Here is a 13230-nt window from a genome sequence, read left to right as displayed (position 1 = left end):
TTATCTTTTTCTTACATTAAAATACACACTTGTTTCATTCAAGAATTCCTTGATAAAACAGTAGAAATTATACCTGTAAGTCAATTTCTACTCTGAAACGGCTAACTTTTCAGTAGTCTGTTTCAAAATGGGGCATGTGAATAAAGCTCTCCTGCTTTGGAGGACTGTGGTGGTCTCCAGGAAAAGTGATTGTGTTCAGTTGAGCTGTGAGCTACTTTTGTGAGCTAGTCACTTTTTATTGAACCCTTTTATATAGGTTCATTGGAAAAGTCGTGACATGTTTTCCTATGCAAAAATGCATCATGACTTTTCCGATTACCCAATATTTTACAAAGAAGAATGACTGAGGATTAATGGTGATTGTCTAGATTTGAGTATTTGGTAAACATTTTCGCAAAAATGAACAAACTGAGCCTATTACTAGGAAAAGAATTTTGGAAACTGTTACCTTCTACTTTGAGTTTGCCCACTTCTCTGATGTGATCCATGATGATGTTAACAAGTTTTATTTTTAATATTATATCGAATGATGATAATGATGGTACCTTTAACTGAACTAATAAGCAGTGTGTTCATGCTGGGAAAGTTCATTTCACAAGCCGTATGATATACAGTGGTTGGATGTATAAAAATAAATAATAAATAAAAAAATAATCAATATGTTGGCATTTGTAAAGCCTAGAAAGCTCAATGAATATATATTTTTAAATGCTGACTTGTGATTAACATTATAGAATCATGCATGGGTAAAATGATACTTTCCACGTATAAGATAAACTAATGAATTTTAATGTAACAGAGTAAAAAGTTGATTGGTATGTTTCAGATTCCACATTATAACAAATTTTTAAAGCTCTCTTTGTTGGGTTCGAGGTTAGTATAAAAAAATCCATAATTATCTGAAAATGTTATGAAACTACTCTCTTTTCCAACAATATGTTTTTGTGAAGCTGGATTTTCTGTGTATAGTCACCTCAATATATAGCAAGAGATGAAGTCCAGAAGCAGTCTTGACAATCTAGTTCTCTTTAGTTAAGTTAGGTATTTGCACAAAAATGTAAGAAAGACATTGCTACTCATCTTGCTCATTTTGTTTTGCTTTGTTTTGTTTTAGAAATTATGCTTATAAAAACTATCACATACATGAATGTATTGTTTTTATTTTTCAGTGAATTTATATATTTATATTTTTCTTTGATTTTAATTTCTAATATAATTATTTATCATATAACCTACATAAGCGAAAGATTTGGGGATCAATAATTTTTTAGACTACAAAGAGCTCCTGATATCAAAAAGGTTGTAAACCACCTGCTTTAATGAGCATATGACAATTCAAGGTTTTAATTCTGATCCTAATAAGCTTTAAGTATACCAGTGTACACTAGCACACAATCTTCTACCCTGATTATAGACAGCATGGATGAAATAAACAAAGGTAAAGTCTGTGAGTATTCACCTTGCAGGTCAGAACTATTTTCTGTTCCCGGCAAAAATGAGAACACAATTGCTCTTTTCAAAATTACATGTGAAAGCTTCTGTTCTTCTTTTAAGTCTTATTAAAATAGAAGTTTAATGTAATTCAATGAGAAATCTAACATAATTTAATTTGCACAGTCATGTTCCTGGGAGGCTATGTGATAAGCAGTTTCTCAATTTAAATGAGAACATGAGCCCCTGTGATTTTTTACTTTTCAGTGTGTAAATAACTATTGGTTTTCACATGGCTAAATGCTTGTTTGTTTATTTATTTATTTATTTTTGGGTGATATAAGGTACATGAGTTCACCGAGGGGAGAGAGAGAGAGACAGAGAAAGTGAGAGATCAACCCTTACGGGAATGGCTGTGCCGCAGTCCCTTTTCTCCACTCTCCTCTCAGGATTTTGGGCATGCACGCATCCATGCCTGGTGTGATTCTCAACCCACTGGGTACAGAACATGAACTGTGTGGGATTCCAGTCCCTTAACCACCATGTGACCTAATGCTTATATATTTTAAATCTCTAGAAATCAAATGCATTGACTGTATTTTTCCCAGTTCCTCTAAGCTAAGCAAGTTGCTGTTTTATTATTGTGTTTTGTAAGACCTGAAAACTATCCTGTAATTCTGTGTTCCATTAAAATAACCTTAAAACCCATCGGTTTTATTACACTTAAGCTAGTAGATGCTGAATATAAAGGCTTGATTTAAAATACTGCTTTTTCCTTATATACCAAGAGAACTACAGTCACAGCGTATTTTTGTTATTGTTTTTCCAAAAGACTAGTAGCTATGAACCATCTATTGAGTAATATTAGAATAGTATATAACTGTAATTGTCTCTAATGGGAATTTTACTTTCTAAAGCTCCCTATTTTAATTTCTTTTAATCTAATGGAAACATAATTTTAATAGATAAAGCTTTCTAAACTTCAAGGCAAGCTTTTAGTATTACACAATATAGAAATTGTTTAAAATTGTGTTGTAGAAGTAAAGCTCTTTTTAATACTTTTGTGAGACTGGATTATAATTAGTGGTAGAAAAGTTTATTGTGTATATGTTAATAGGGAAGCATGTGTAAGGGGGTTATGGTTTTACATTATCTCAGGTACAATGACTTGTAGTTCTTTCCTCATTTTCTTGGGCTTTAACCTAATTTTTTTTTTTTAGAGGTTTTTGCAATAGGGCGTGTATGCTCGCCAGAAAGACAGAGACAGAGAGACAGAAATTGAGAAATCTCCACCACCACCACCACCCCCCCACCAGGGGGGTGGCCATGCCACAATCCCTTCTCCATTCTCCTCTTGGGATCTTGGGCGCGCATGCACATGCATCCAGCGTGAGTTTAAGCTACTGGGTCCAGGACTCGAACCGCAGTCGACTACATGGTAGTCCAGTGACATAGCCATTACACCAACTGCTGGTCCCAAATTTTAATAGCATATTCAACAAGTGTATTTTATATCATTGTGTCTCTTTAAAAAGTACTCGAAATAGAAAAGCTTATATAGGAGGCTTATTGGCCAAGATTGGTTTCATACCTTGCAGTGCTACTACTGGTTGGTGAGAAAGCAGTGCAGGTTATGGGAAAGTACAGGTACTCTTTGTTTTAACAACATAACAATCAACACATGGGAATTCAGATGGTACATAGATGGTAGTGGATTGATGTTCAAGACTGTATTTGTTAGTTTTGTTTATTGGTGTTTCTTTTTTTTTTGAGAGAGAGATTTGTGCATGTGCTCACCAACGAGACAGAAAGCAAGAAATCACCGCTTGGGGGAATGGCCACACCACAATCCCTTCTCCACCATTCTCCTCTTGGGATTTGGGGCACACACGTAGACATGCCCAGTGTGAGTTGTAAACCGCCGGGCCTGGAACTCGTACCACGGTTGACTATGTGGGGACCAGCGATGTAACCAGTATGCCATCTGCTGGCCCCTAATTTATTGATGTTTCTAGTAAGAAAACAGAGGACTTGAACTTTAAATCCACAAGATGCTCTTGTCCCATTCAAGGAAGAGAAAAAGGATTGCAGAGCTGGTAGCCACATTCTCGTCTCCTTAATTCAATCCAACAAATGTGAGAATCTTTTATTTTCACTTTGCCATGACATAGTGCTACCTATATTGTGTTAGAAATTGATTATGCTCTTTAAGGAGCTCACAGTCTGAAAGGAGTGATAAGGTAATGATATTTTTAATAGCTGAAAGAGAAATGGAGTATAATTATGAACCTTTAGAAGACTAGGTTGAGGGTCAGCAGGTGGCATGGTAGTTAAGGCGCTGGACTCCCACATGGTCAATCGTGGTATGAGTCCAGGACCTGGCGACTTGCTTTCTCACTTCCCCTCACTCTTGCTCTCTCTCACTCTCACCTCTGTCCCTCTCTGGTCAAATTAAAAAATAAGGAAATAAAAAATTAAATTTAAATAAAATTAAATAAAAAGAAGAAGAGTAGATTTAAATTCATAGCAGAGCTCTGGAGTTGGCAAGAGTAGAGGAAGACCAAAGGAGTTGGTATTTGAGGTAGGTTGTATGGGAAGACAGGAAGACAAAATCCTAAGAGAAGAAAGGATTATGGTGTGGCCATCTCCCCCCAGGGGTATTTCTCACTTTCACTCTCTCTGTTTCTGTCCTGCGAGCACATGTGCCCTTAAAAAAAAAAAAAAATTAAAAATGGACCAGAAGTTTACCTCATACAGTACACTGTACTAAGGTTTACGTATGAAGAGGTGAGCGAGGTATTGTCCTAGCCTTAGTAGAGGAAGAAAAGAAATTGCTGTAATACAATTGGGTGATAAAGGCAATGTTTTTGAGCAGAAATGTTTTGAGATTTGAAGTTAAATAATAAAATCTGTATGTATTGTTGAAGGAGGTTGAATTTCACATTATTAATAACAAGATCTTTGCAGTGTCCCTCGAGTGACTCTATTGGGAGTTGGAGCTATTTCAGGAAGGAGTTGATAGCCTTGGTTTAATAGCTCAGTTAAAAGCTATTATCAGGTCTATTCCTGACGTCTGGGGTCCTTAGAATGAAATGGGATTCCCTACTGCAGAGGAGATTGTGAGGGCTCCTTGGAGTGTCGGTGAATTTCTGACACACCCTTTAGTGCCTGCCAGGGCTCCCAATACTCCTTGAACCTCTCAGCTTCAAGTGAGATGCTGGAGTGATTAGAAGATTCTCATCCTTGGTGCCATTTTTATTTTCCACATCCAGCTCCTTTCTCACAAAATTACCTTAAATATAATATCATGAACATCAATAGGTACTTTAGTCTAAGGTAGGAGAAGTCACAATTTAAAAAAATATATAGTCTGGCTATTTCTTCTAGAGCTGATGAGAACAGAATGTATATCCCAGGTAGAAACTGATATTTAAGGTTGAGGTTGCTGTAAAATTACCAACCCCTTATAATGAATTAAAAACCTGTCATTTTCTCATTTAGTGTTAAGAGTATTTCCATCAGTTTTCCTGTGTTCCTTTCTATTTACCTTTCCCCTTTGTAACACATAGTGTCATCAATTTCTGCACACTAGCCATATTACATTTTAGTGGAGAAACATGTTTTTGTTTTTCTATTTCCCGATGAAATAAACGGAAGAAAAGATAAGTGAAAATTGATTTTAATAAATTATTTTAAAGCATTTAGTAGCTTAAACTGCAGCAATTAATTCTCTTTGGCAGTCAGCCTTTTAGGGCAAGTAATTTGCTGATTACTCCTAAAGACTCATAATTCTAAGAGTTCCTAACTTCCAAGTATCTTAATTTTCTATTGGGATTAATTTATATAAAGTGATCTAGTAAATTGCTTAGCTGTTAAGTATCAAAATAAGTAATTTTCTAAATATAATTCATCTTCATCCTTTTGGTGTTTTGCTTTACAGCAGGTAATTACTTAATAGGCATAATCTCAATGGGTGAATTCAAGCATAACGTCTGTCAGCCATAATAAGGTATCTGAAAAAAGAAACTTCCCTAATGGTTGCAGTCCTGAGGTCACAGCCCTGTGAAATCATCTCTTAGTACACACAGAACTGACACATAGAAAGGATGAGTTCCTTGGGCCAGCCCATGATGGTTAAGGTGGCTCAATCTCACGTGACCAACTATGCAATTTGAGTCCTGGACCCAGCACCTTGAAAAATATACCAGGCACGTGTGTGTACATGTCCCAAATCCCAGAAGGAGGGAGGAATTAAAAGATGGGATTGCAGCATGATTATGCTACATTGGGGGTAAGGGCATGCGCTTTCTCACTCTCTCATCTCTCTCTGGTGAGCACCATACCTTCTAGGCAAAATTAAAAAAAAAAGAAAAAAAGGAAATATGAGTTCTTCATAGCTAGTTTTTTTGGTGATTGAAAGTATGGAATTTTTATCCAAAAATGTTAGGCAAATTTTAACTGTTGTCTAAGATTTGAAAACAAATCACATAAGTATTATTGCCTAAAATTTCTTAAATACTTTCACAACCCTTTTTATTTTTAAACAAGTCAACATTTTTGTAATTTCTTTTCAGTTAGTGATTTCAAAGTTGTCATCAAATTAAGATTTTGAGGACTGGTATATTCCAGCCTTTCTATTATTATAGTTATTTGGTTGTTTTCATTGTCTCCCCCTCCCCCCATTTTTAACATCCAAATCAGTTTTTTCATTTCTATAAAGGTACCAGGATAGGTGTTGTGATGCTTATGTTCATTTCCGAATTCATAGCCATTTTGTATCTGTCTTATCTCAATAGTTGAAATGAAGACTGAATGATACCAGGAAGCAGCCCTCCTCACCAAACCTTTGGCAGGGAGAGAAATACCCTAGATGTGCATTTTCTGCATGGTACCCTCTGGCCACATGAGGATGCTTGAACACTTGACATGGCTAGTGTGATTACGACTCTAAATTTTTAACTTTATTTAATGTTTGCCAAGTACAATTTAAGTAGTCACTTGGGGCTAGTGTCCACAGTAATGAATAAGAAGCTACAGAAACACAGTGCTGATTTTTTTATTTTGATTTTTCACAGAAACCAAATAACATAATGTGATAAAGATCAGCATATAAAATTCACTGTTATGATCAAAGTCATTTATTCCCAAGAATAACATTTTTGTTTTTTCTTAGATACTTAAATAGAAGGAAACATGGCAATATTCCTCAAAATTATAGTATAGCCACCGGTTATTTTTATTCATAACACAGAGCAACCCTTGAATTTTTCTACCTGAGCAGCATAAGACAAAATATATGGCACCTATTCTGGTTTGCTTATTGGTTTGTTTTGAGAAATGGGCAGAATAAAAATTAGTATCTTACTTTGTATTGTGTTTTGCATTTTTCCTGCAATAGAAGTGTACACAAAATGTGTTATCTTCTCAAAGCTTCCCAACAAGGAAGAAAGCTATGGCCTAGAATTGACGTTCTCAGCTGTGAGGGGGAAATATTTTTCAGCATGAGATGAACTCCTATGACTGAGCAGGTGCTCTGGAAAGGTTGACTTAAAGATTTTGTTGGGAAAGGACAGTTACAAGATTTGGCCACTGTTGAGATAGAGGCTTCTGGAATAAATCAAAGGTAACTGAATTAGAGCCAGGATTACTGGTGTGTGTGGTGGTTGTTGAGCCTGTAGAATAAAGTGAGGAGGAACTTCTGGTTTGGAGTAGATTAAATGATGATTTTAAGGTGCTAATATTACATCAAGATGAAATCAAAGAATGCCCAATGCCATCCTGAATTATCTTTTCTAGATAATAAATATCAGGAGTTAGGGGCACGACTTGCTCCCTTTCTTTGTCATATGCCCTCTCCTTCCCTCCTAGCTCTTCTGTCGCTCCCTCAGTATACCAATTGTGACACATTTCAGTAGAATTGTGTTTGTGTAAAGAAGATGGAAGCTACGGAAGAGAGTGCTCACATGAAGAGAATGTATATCTAGGGAGAATGTAAAAGTAAATGGTCAAAGATGAGATTGGGTGGTTCAGTCTTATGGAAACTAAGCCAGGGAAGAGTTGAACAGAAGGAGGTCAATGTGGTTGTGCAGGAGGTGAAAAGGCTGAGGCTTACGTAGGAAGAGGCTGCTGTGATCTGAAGAGGGCCCCTCTGTGAAAAGCAGAAAGTAGAATGGTGGTTCCCAAAGGCTGGTAGGGAGAAGTGGGGCCATGTTACTGAGTTAGTATCAAGTTTCAGTTCAGCAAGATGGAAAAGTCCTAGAGCTCTATTGTCCAATGGTGTGTTTATCATCAACAGTACTGTATTACACATTGAGAGGGTAGATCTTCCATGTATTTTACCACAATAAGAAAGAAAGAAAGAAAAAGTTGGGGCAGGGGGAGGAAGAAAAAAGGGAAAGGAAGTAGGGAAGGGACAGTTGGGTTAGCTTCACTGTGTAAACAAATCTCTGAAGCGAGCCACTTCCTCTCTCTCCTGGACACTCAATGTAGCTGCTCAGCTGGTTTTCTGTCTCAGGCCTAGACACTACATCACCCTCACAATCATATTATTAGAAACACAGACCTGAGCCAGGCGGTGGCATAGCAGTAATGCAGCTGGACCCACATGGGAAAGGTCCTAGGTTTGCATCCAAGGACCTCCCTGGGTATGAAGGGTATGTGTGCACATGTTTGTGATCCAGGCCGACTGAAACTTGGGGTGGATCACAGCTTGAGAATTCTGTTGGCATGGCCCCTCCTCATGAAATAAACTTTAAAAAAAAAAAAGTAACTTTCAAACAACCCCACAGATTGTATCCACACCTCTGCTTAATAACTTTTTACCACAAACAAATTAAAATGTTCAAACATAATGGCGGGCAAGTGGTGTGGTGGTTAAGGTGCTGGACTCCCACTGGCTGACTGCAGTTTGAGTCCCAGACCTGGTAGCTTGCTTTCTCACTCTCTCTCTTTCTTTGGCACCTCAGGCACACATGCTCTGTAGCAAATTAAAAAAAAGAGTGCTGTAATAAATATAATTAAAGAATTCTTTAAATAAAAGTGTCAGCTCTTGGCTTTTATAAGCAAATCATATGAGCAACAAATCATTCTCCCTGAAGTCCCCTTTTACATTATAATGTAAAGTGTTTTATATATTTTTCTCCCTCTGTGTGCACTCTGAATTTTATGTATTTTTCATTATTTTAAAATTACCATTTACCTCTATATTGATACCTTTTTCCTGAAACCTATGGTGTTTCTTCATACTGAAGTTTCTCTGACCCTTTTGTTCATTTGAAATGACTAGTCCAGGAAGTTGCTTTTTACACACTAATCCTTAATCTAGAGGGTGTTTGAAATTTTATTTTCTATAACCTAGAGACTAGCAAATTGAATAAACCCATTATTTTCTTTAAAATTTTTTCTAGATAAATCTAGATTATGGTTGATGTAGAAAAGAAATACCAATATTATAAATTCCAAATTCATCCACTTTACATGGAGTCCTCAAGTATACTTGACTAGTAGACTGAGACGAGTTTGTCACTTAAAAGGAACCTAGATGCTATTTCCTGAAACTCTGGCAACTTAAGGTTATTGTGACGTGCTGTGTTTATTTCAGTAGACCCCGGAACATTGGTGAGAACTGTGTGCTAAGCTTATGCAAGCAGGGCCCATATCTTTCTTCCTCACCCCATGTTTCAGTCTATTGCCCTGTCTGATTAGGCTCTCCAAAAATCGTGGCTGAATGCCAGGCTCCTTCCTTTTGCAATTTGTTTTGTAACACCTTCCTATGAAGTCAGGGATTTAAGTAACAATCCTGTGTTTGGTGTAGGCTCTTTGACTAGAACAAGAAAGACTCAGGTTACCTCCTAATGAGAAGAGGGAGACCATGGCCATGATAAAGCTTTACTTTTTCCAGCAAATTTGTAGAAACTCTGATAGTTTTTCTCCTTAGAAGCAAGTGTCTGTTGATAGCTACCTGGTGATTCATCATCATATTTTTTATTGCCCGGGGGCATGTGTGCTCACCAGAGAGAGGCAGAAAGAGGAGAAAGTATCCCTCAGTGGGGTATGGTCACACTGCAGTCTCTCTGTCATTTCTCCATCCTGTTGGAATTTGGGGCACTCATGCACATGTACCTGGCTTATTTTTCAAACCACTGAGACCAGGATTTGAACAAGTCAGTCATGTGGGATCTGACTCCATCAACCACTAGACAAGGGGCCAAGCCCCATCCTTGTTTCTTTTCTGCCTCTGTTTCAGAGTGATATTTTGTTTCTACTCTGTGAGACTTTTTACTTTTTTTTTTTTTTTTTGCTATAGGGTATATGCATGTGCCAGAGAGAGGAGGAAAGAAAGGAGGAGAGGGAAAGTGAGAAACTACCCCCTCCGCAAGAAGGAATGGCCACACCACAATCACTTCTTCATTCTCCTCTTTGGGATTTTGGACACACACGCACAAATGCCCAGTGTTTTTCAAACTGCTAGATCCAGAACTGGAATCACACAGTCAGCCATGTGGGATCCAGCTGTCTGAACCACTGGTCCTGTTGTACTGTGATGTACAATAGGATGTACTGTGTATGTAACTCGAGTGCACCATTCACAGAGAACTCTCCTGGCCCAGCTAATTACCCTCAATTCTGTCTGGCCAGAACTTTTACATTAAGGCACCCACCTGGAGATACTTTCTCAGGTAGATGTTTCCTCAGGAGGGTTTTTTTTTTTTTTAATTGTTTTTATACATTCAATCACCGAACATCACAACAGCTTGTAAAATGAATTTTCCCAGCATAAATATAAAGTACACCAGCTCAGTTAAGGATATCATACACATTATCATCATCAAGATTTGATCACACCTCATGTTTAAAACACTCTTTTCCAATAGATGTGAATTCCCATGCTACTTTGTTTTCTTACTCAGGCTTTATACTTTTCATAAACCATGGCATAGTCTGTATTTTATGTTGTGGCTTTGGAGGGCTTTTTTTTAGTTTTTGGAACTTTAGGATATTACTTTTATTATAAAAAATGAGGAGACCATTTTCCTCATCTTCTTGGTGAGAAGGCGTTCAAAGCACAAGAGCCTGCTCTAACTGTCCCTGGTCCTAAACATGCCTAAGGAGAAAGAAGCTCTGATGGGAATTTCTGAAGCCGGTATATAATCACTAGCTGAAGACACTAACATGTTTTTCAATTTAAAAAATTAACAGAAATTGTAAAGACTTAAAAAAAAAGTCCAGCACCAAATACACAAGCCTATGTGTTATTAATAGTAATAGAATAGTAATGGAACAATAAGACTTGTTATAGTCTCCATTTCTTCAGTTGACCTCTACTTCCCCAAGTTTTACATTTTGTTACAGTTTCAAAACTTTATATTAGATATATTTATTGCCTTTTTTTTTTAATTAAAAAAGAAAAACAGATCAAGTAGTTGCTTTGGAGAGTTATATGTAATCTTCCTTGAATTTAGCCTTGCCTTTCGCTTTCACATTAGTATCTTTAACAGTGTACTCATCTACTGTTAGATATGATTTACCATGGAGGTTAATGGTTTTCAGTCATGTTATGTATGGGCCAAAATGTGGGGATGGAGCCAGCAGGTAGCATGGTGGTTAAGGTGGTGGGCTCCCACATGAACAGCTACAGTTTGAGTACTTGACCCGGCAGCTTGAAAATCACACCAGGCTTGTGTGCATGCATGCCCAAAATCCCAGGAGGAGAATAGAGAAGGGATTACAGTGTGGCCATCCCCCTGGGGAGCGATTTTTCACTTTCCCTCTCTCTGTCTCTCTTCAGCAAGTGCATGTACCTTATGGCAAAAAACTAAAAACAAAAACCAAAACCGTGGGAATGTTGAATATGACCAAGGGGAAATTATTTTGAGGAGCCTTACCATGTACCTACCACTGGGGTAGGAGTTATTTTTCATTCTCTCATCTTTAAGATGGCCCTGTGATTTGTTTTGGTTTAGTTTTATCTGAGACCCAAAGCTCATACAAGTCTCATGTAGTTCTCTTTATTTTTTTAAATTCTATTTCTTTCAGTACTTTAGCAACAAACATATACCAATTTTACTTTCCTTAGAAAGTAATAATTAATACATTAAATTTTTCTTTTAAAAAACAGGATAAACGGATCAGAGTATCTCAACCCTTGACAAGAGGACCAAGTGCCTTTATTCCGGAGAAGGAAGTAAGTTTATTCATCTTAAAAGATGTATGGCATGACTTGTAAAATAGCTTAATTGTATCAAAGAATGTCTCCAATTTTAAAGTGAAAGTGAGAAATGTATTTCCCTTTGGAATTTCTTGTTCATATGTCAGGAAACCATGGAGATGTTTCTTTTTAAGCTTTCCTTAGAAGATTGAGTGAATAATGTCTTCTGATTTTAAAGTTGAGTAGTACTGCAATTTAAAAAGATATAAATTTCACCATACTTGGTTTCAAATATACTTTTCTCAACAATGGCTAAGACTACAAAAATTTAATATTGACCACAAGGTTTTAAGTTTTAAACTGGCCACAGATTCATGGTGGTTATAGGCTACATAAATGTTAAGGAAATTCATTCTGAAATTAAAAAATGAGTTTCCCAATTGAAAGTATTAAATAAAGCATGATATTACATCATTAGTAGTTACTCTTTTTCACTTGGTTCCAAGTCTCTGATTAGACAGGTTATCACAGGATCTCCAATATAATCCTGTACCTTTGGTCAGGGTAGGGAGTCAAGATGGTAAATGTAAGAAAGATAGGTATAAAATGGCACAATGAAGATTAATCAATACAAGTTTGCACCTGTTTTGTGGGTGTGGATCTCCATGAAAGATTGTAGCAATGTGCAGGACCTCCTTAGAATCCTAGATGCCACTCACATATACTTAGGCAAAAAAGGATTTAAGAAGCACTGATTAGGGGACAAGCAGGCAGTGTGGTGGTTAAAGCAATGGACTCTCACATGACAACTGCAGTTTGAGTCCTGGTCTCAGCCCTTGAAAATCACCCTGGGTGTTTGTGCGTGTGTGCCCAAAAAATCTCAAGAGAATGGAGGAGAAGGGATTGTGGCATGGCCATCCCTGCTGAGGGGTGATTTCTCAGTTTCCCTCTGGTGAGCTCACATGCCCTATGGCAAAAATCTAAAAACAAAAACAAAAAAACCCAAACCACTAATTAAGAAATTTTCCTCTGCTTCAAGGAATTATTAATTTATGTATACTGACTTACTGCTGATGCAAAGATGTCATCAGGGTTATTCCTGTATTGTTCTGAAATTACGTAACAAATGTTATAGGACACCTATTATGTGCCAAGCATGGTCTTGAAAGAAGGGACAGGTAGGGTTAGGAAAATACCAGGGCATGAGTAGAGTCAGCAGTTCATCCATCTTCATAAATCACTTGGTTTTTTTTATTCATTTTTATTCATGATCATTATTTTATTTTTATTTTATTGAAGTTGACTGGAGAGAGGCAGAGAGGGGGAAGGAAAGTGAGAAAGCAAGCTGCCAAGTCTGGGACTTGAACCACAGTCAGCCACATGGGAGTTCAGCCACCTTAACCTTAACCAACATGACACCTACCAGTCCCCATAAATCACTTTTTAAATGACCTTACTCTTTAAATGAAAATCCAAATAGCAGTAATATTTTGTGAACTCGTGACAACAACTGATCAGGGTGGTGACGTTGTGCCAGGGAAACTACCTGGGTTGTTTCACAAAGGTTAGGGGCTGCTCTTAGTGGAATGATTGCCTGATACTTACTCAAGATTTCTGGAGGCCCAGTCATTCTCACACTGTGTTTTTCAGGC

The 13230-nt window shown here is 37.3% G+C and overlaps 1 protein-coding gene across 1 annotated transcript in view; it reads left to right on the top strand.

Moving 5' to 3' along the window:
- SESN3 (sestrin 3) overlaps window positions 1-13230 on the top strand; it is a gene marked incomplete at its 5' end in the record, with an annotated part of 69579 nt that overhangs the window by 32245 nt on the left and 24104 nt on the right. Inside the window, 1 exon segment of the mRNA XM_006162578.2 lies at window positions 11549-11614. Within this exon segment, the coding sequence (XP_006162640.2) occupies window positions 11549-11614 (66 nt within the window).

This window comes from Tupaia chinensis, unplaced genomic scaffold, assembly GCF_000334495.1.
Source record: "Tupaia chinensis unplaced genomic scaffold, TupChi_1.0 Scaffold140218_1, whole genome shotgun sequence".
NCBI classification, from domain to species: domain Eukaryota; kingdom Metazoa; phylum Chordata; class Mammalia; order Scandentia; family Tupaiidae; genus Tupaia; species Tupaia belangeri.
The sequence above is the reverse complement of the archived record's forward strand: the minus strand, read 5'-3'. Positions and strand labels throughout refer to the sequence as shown.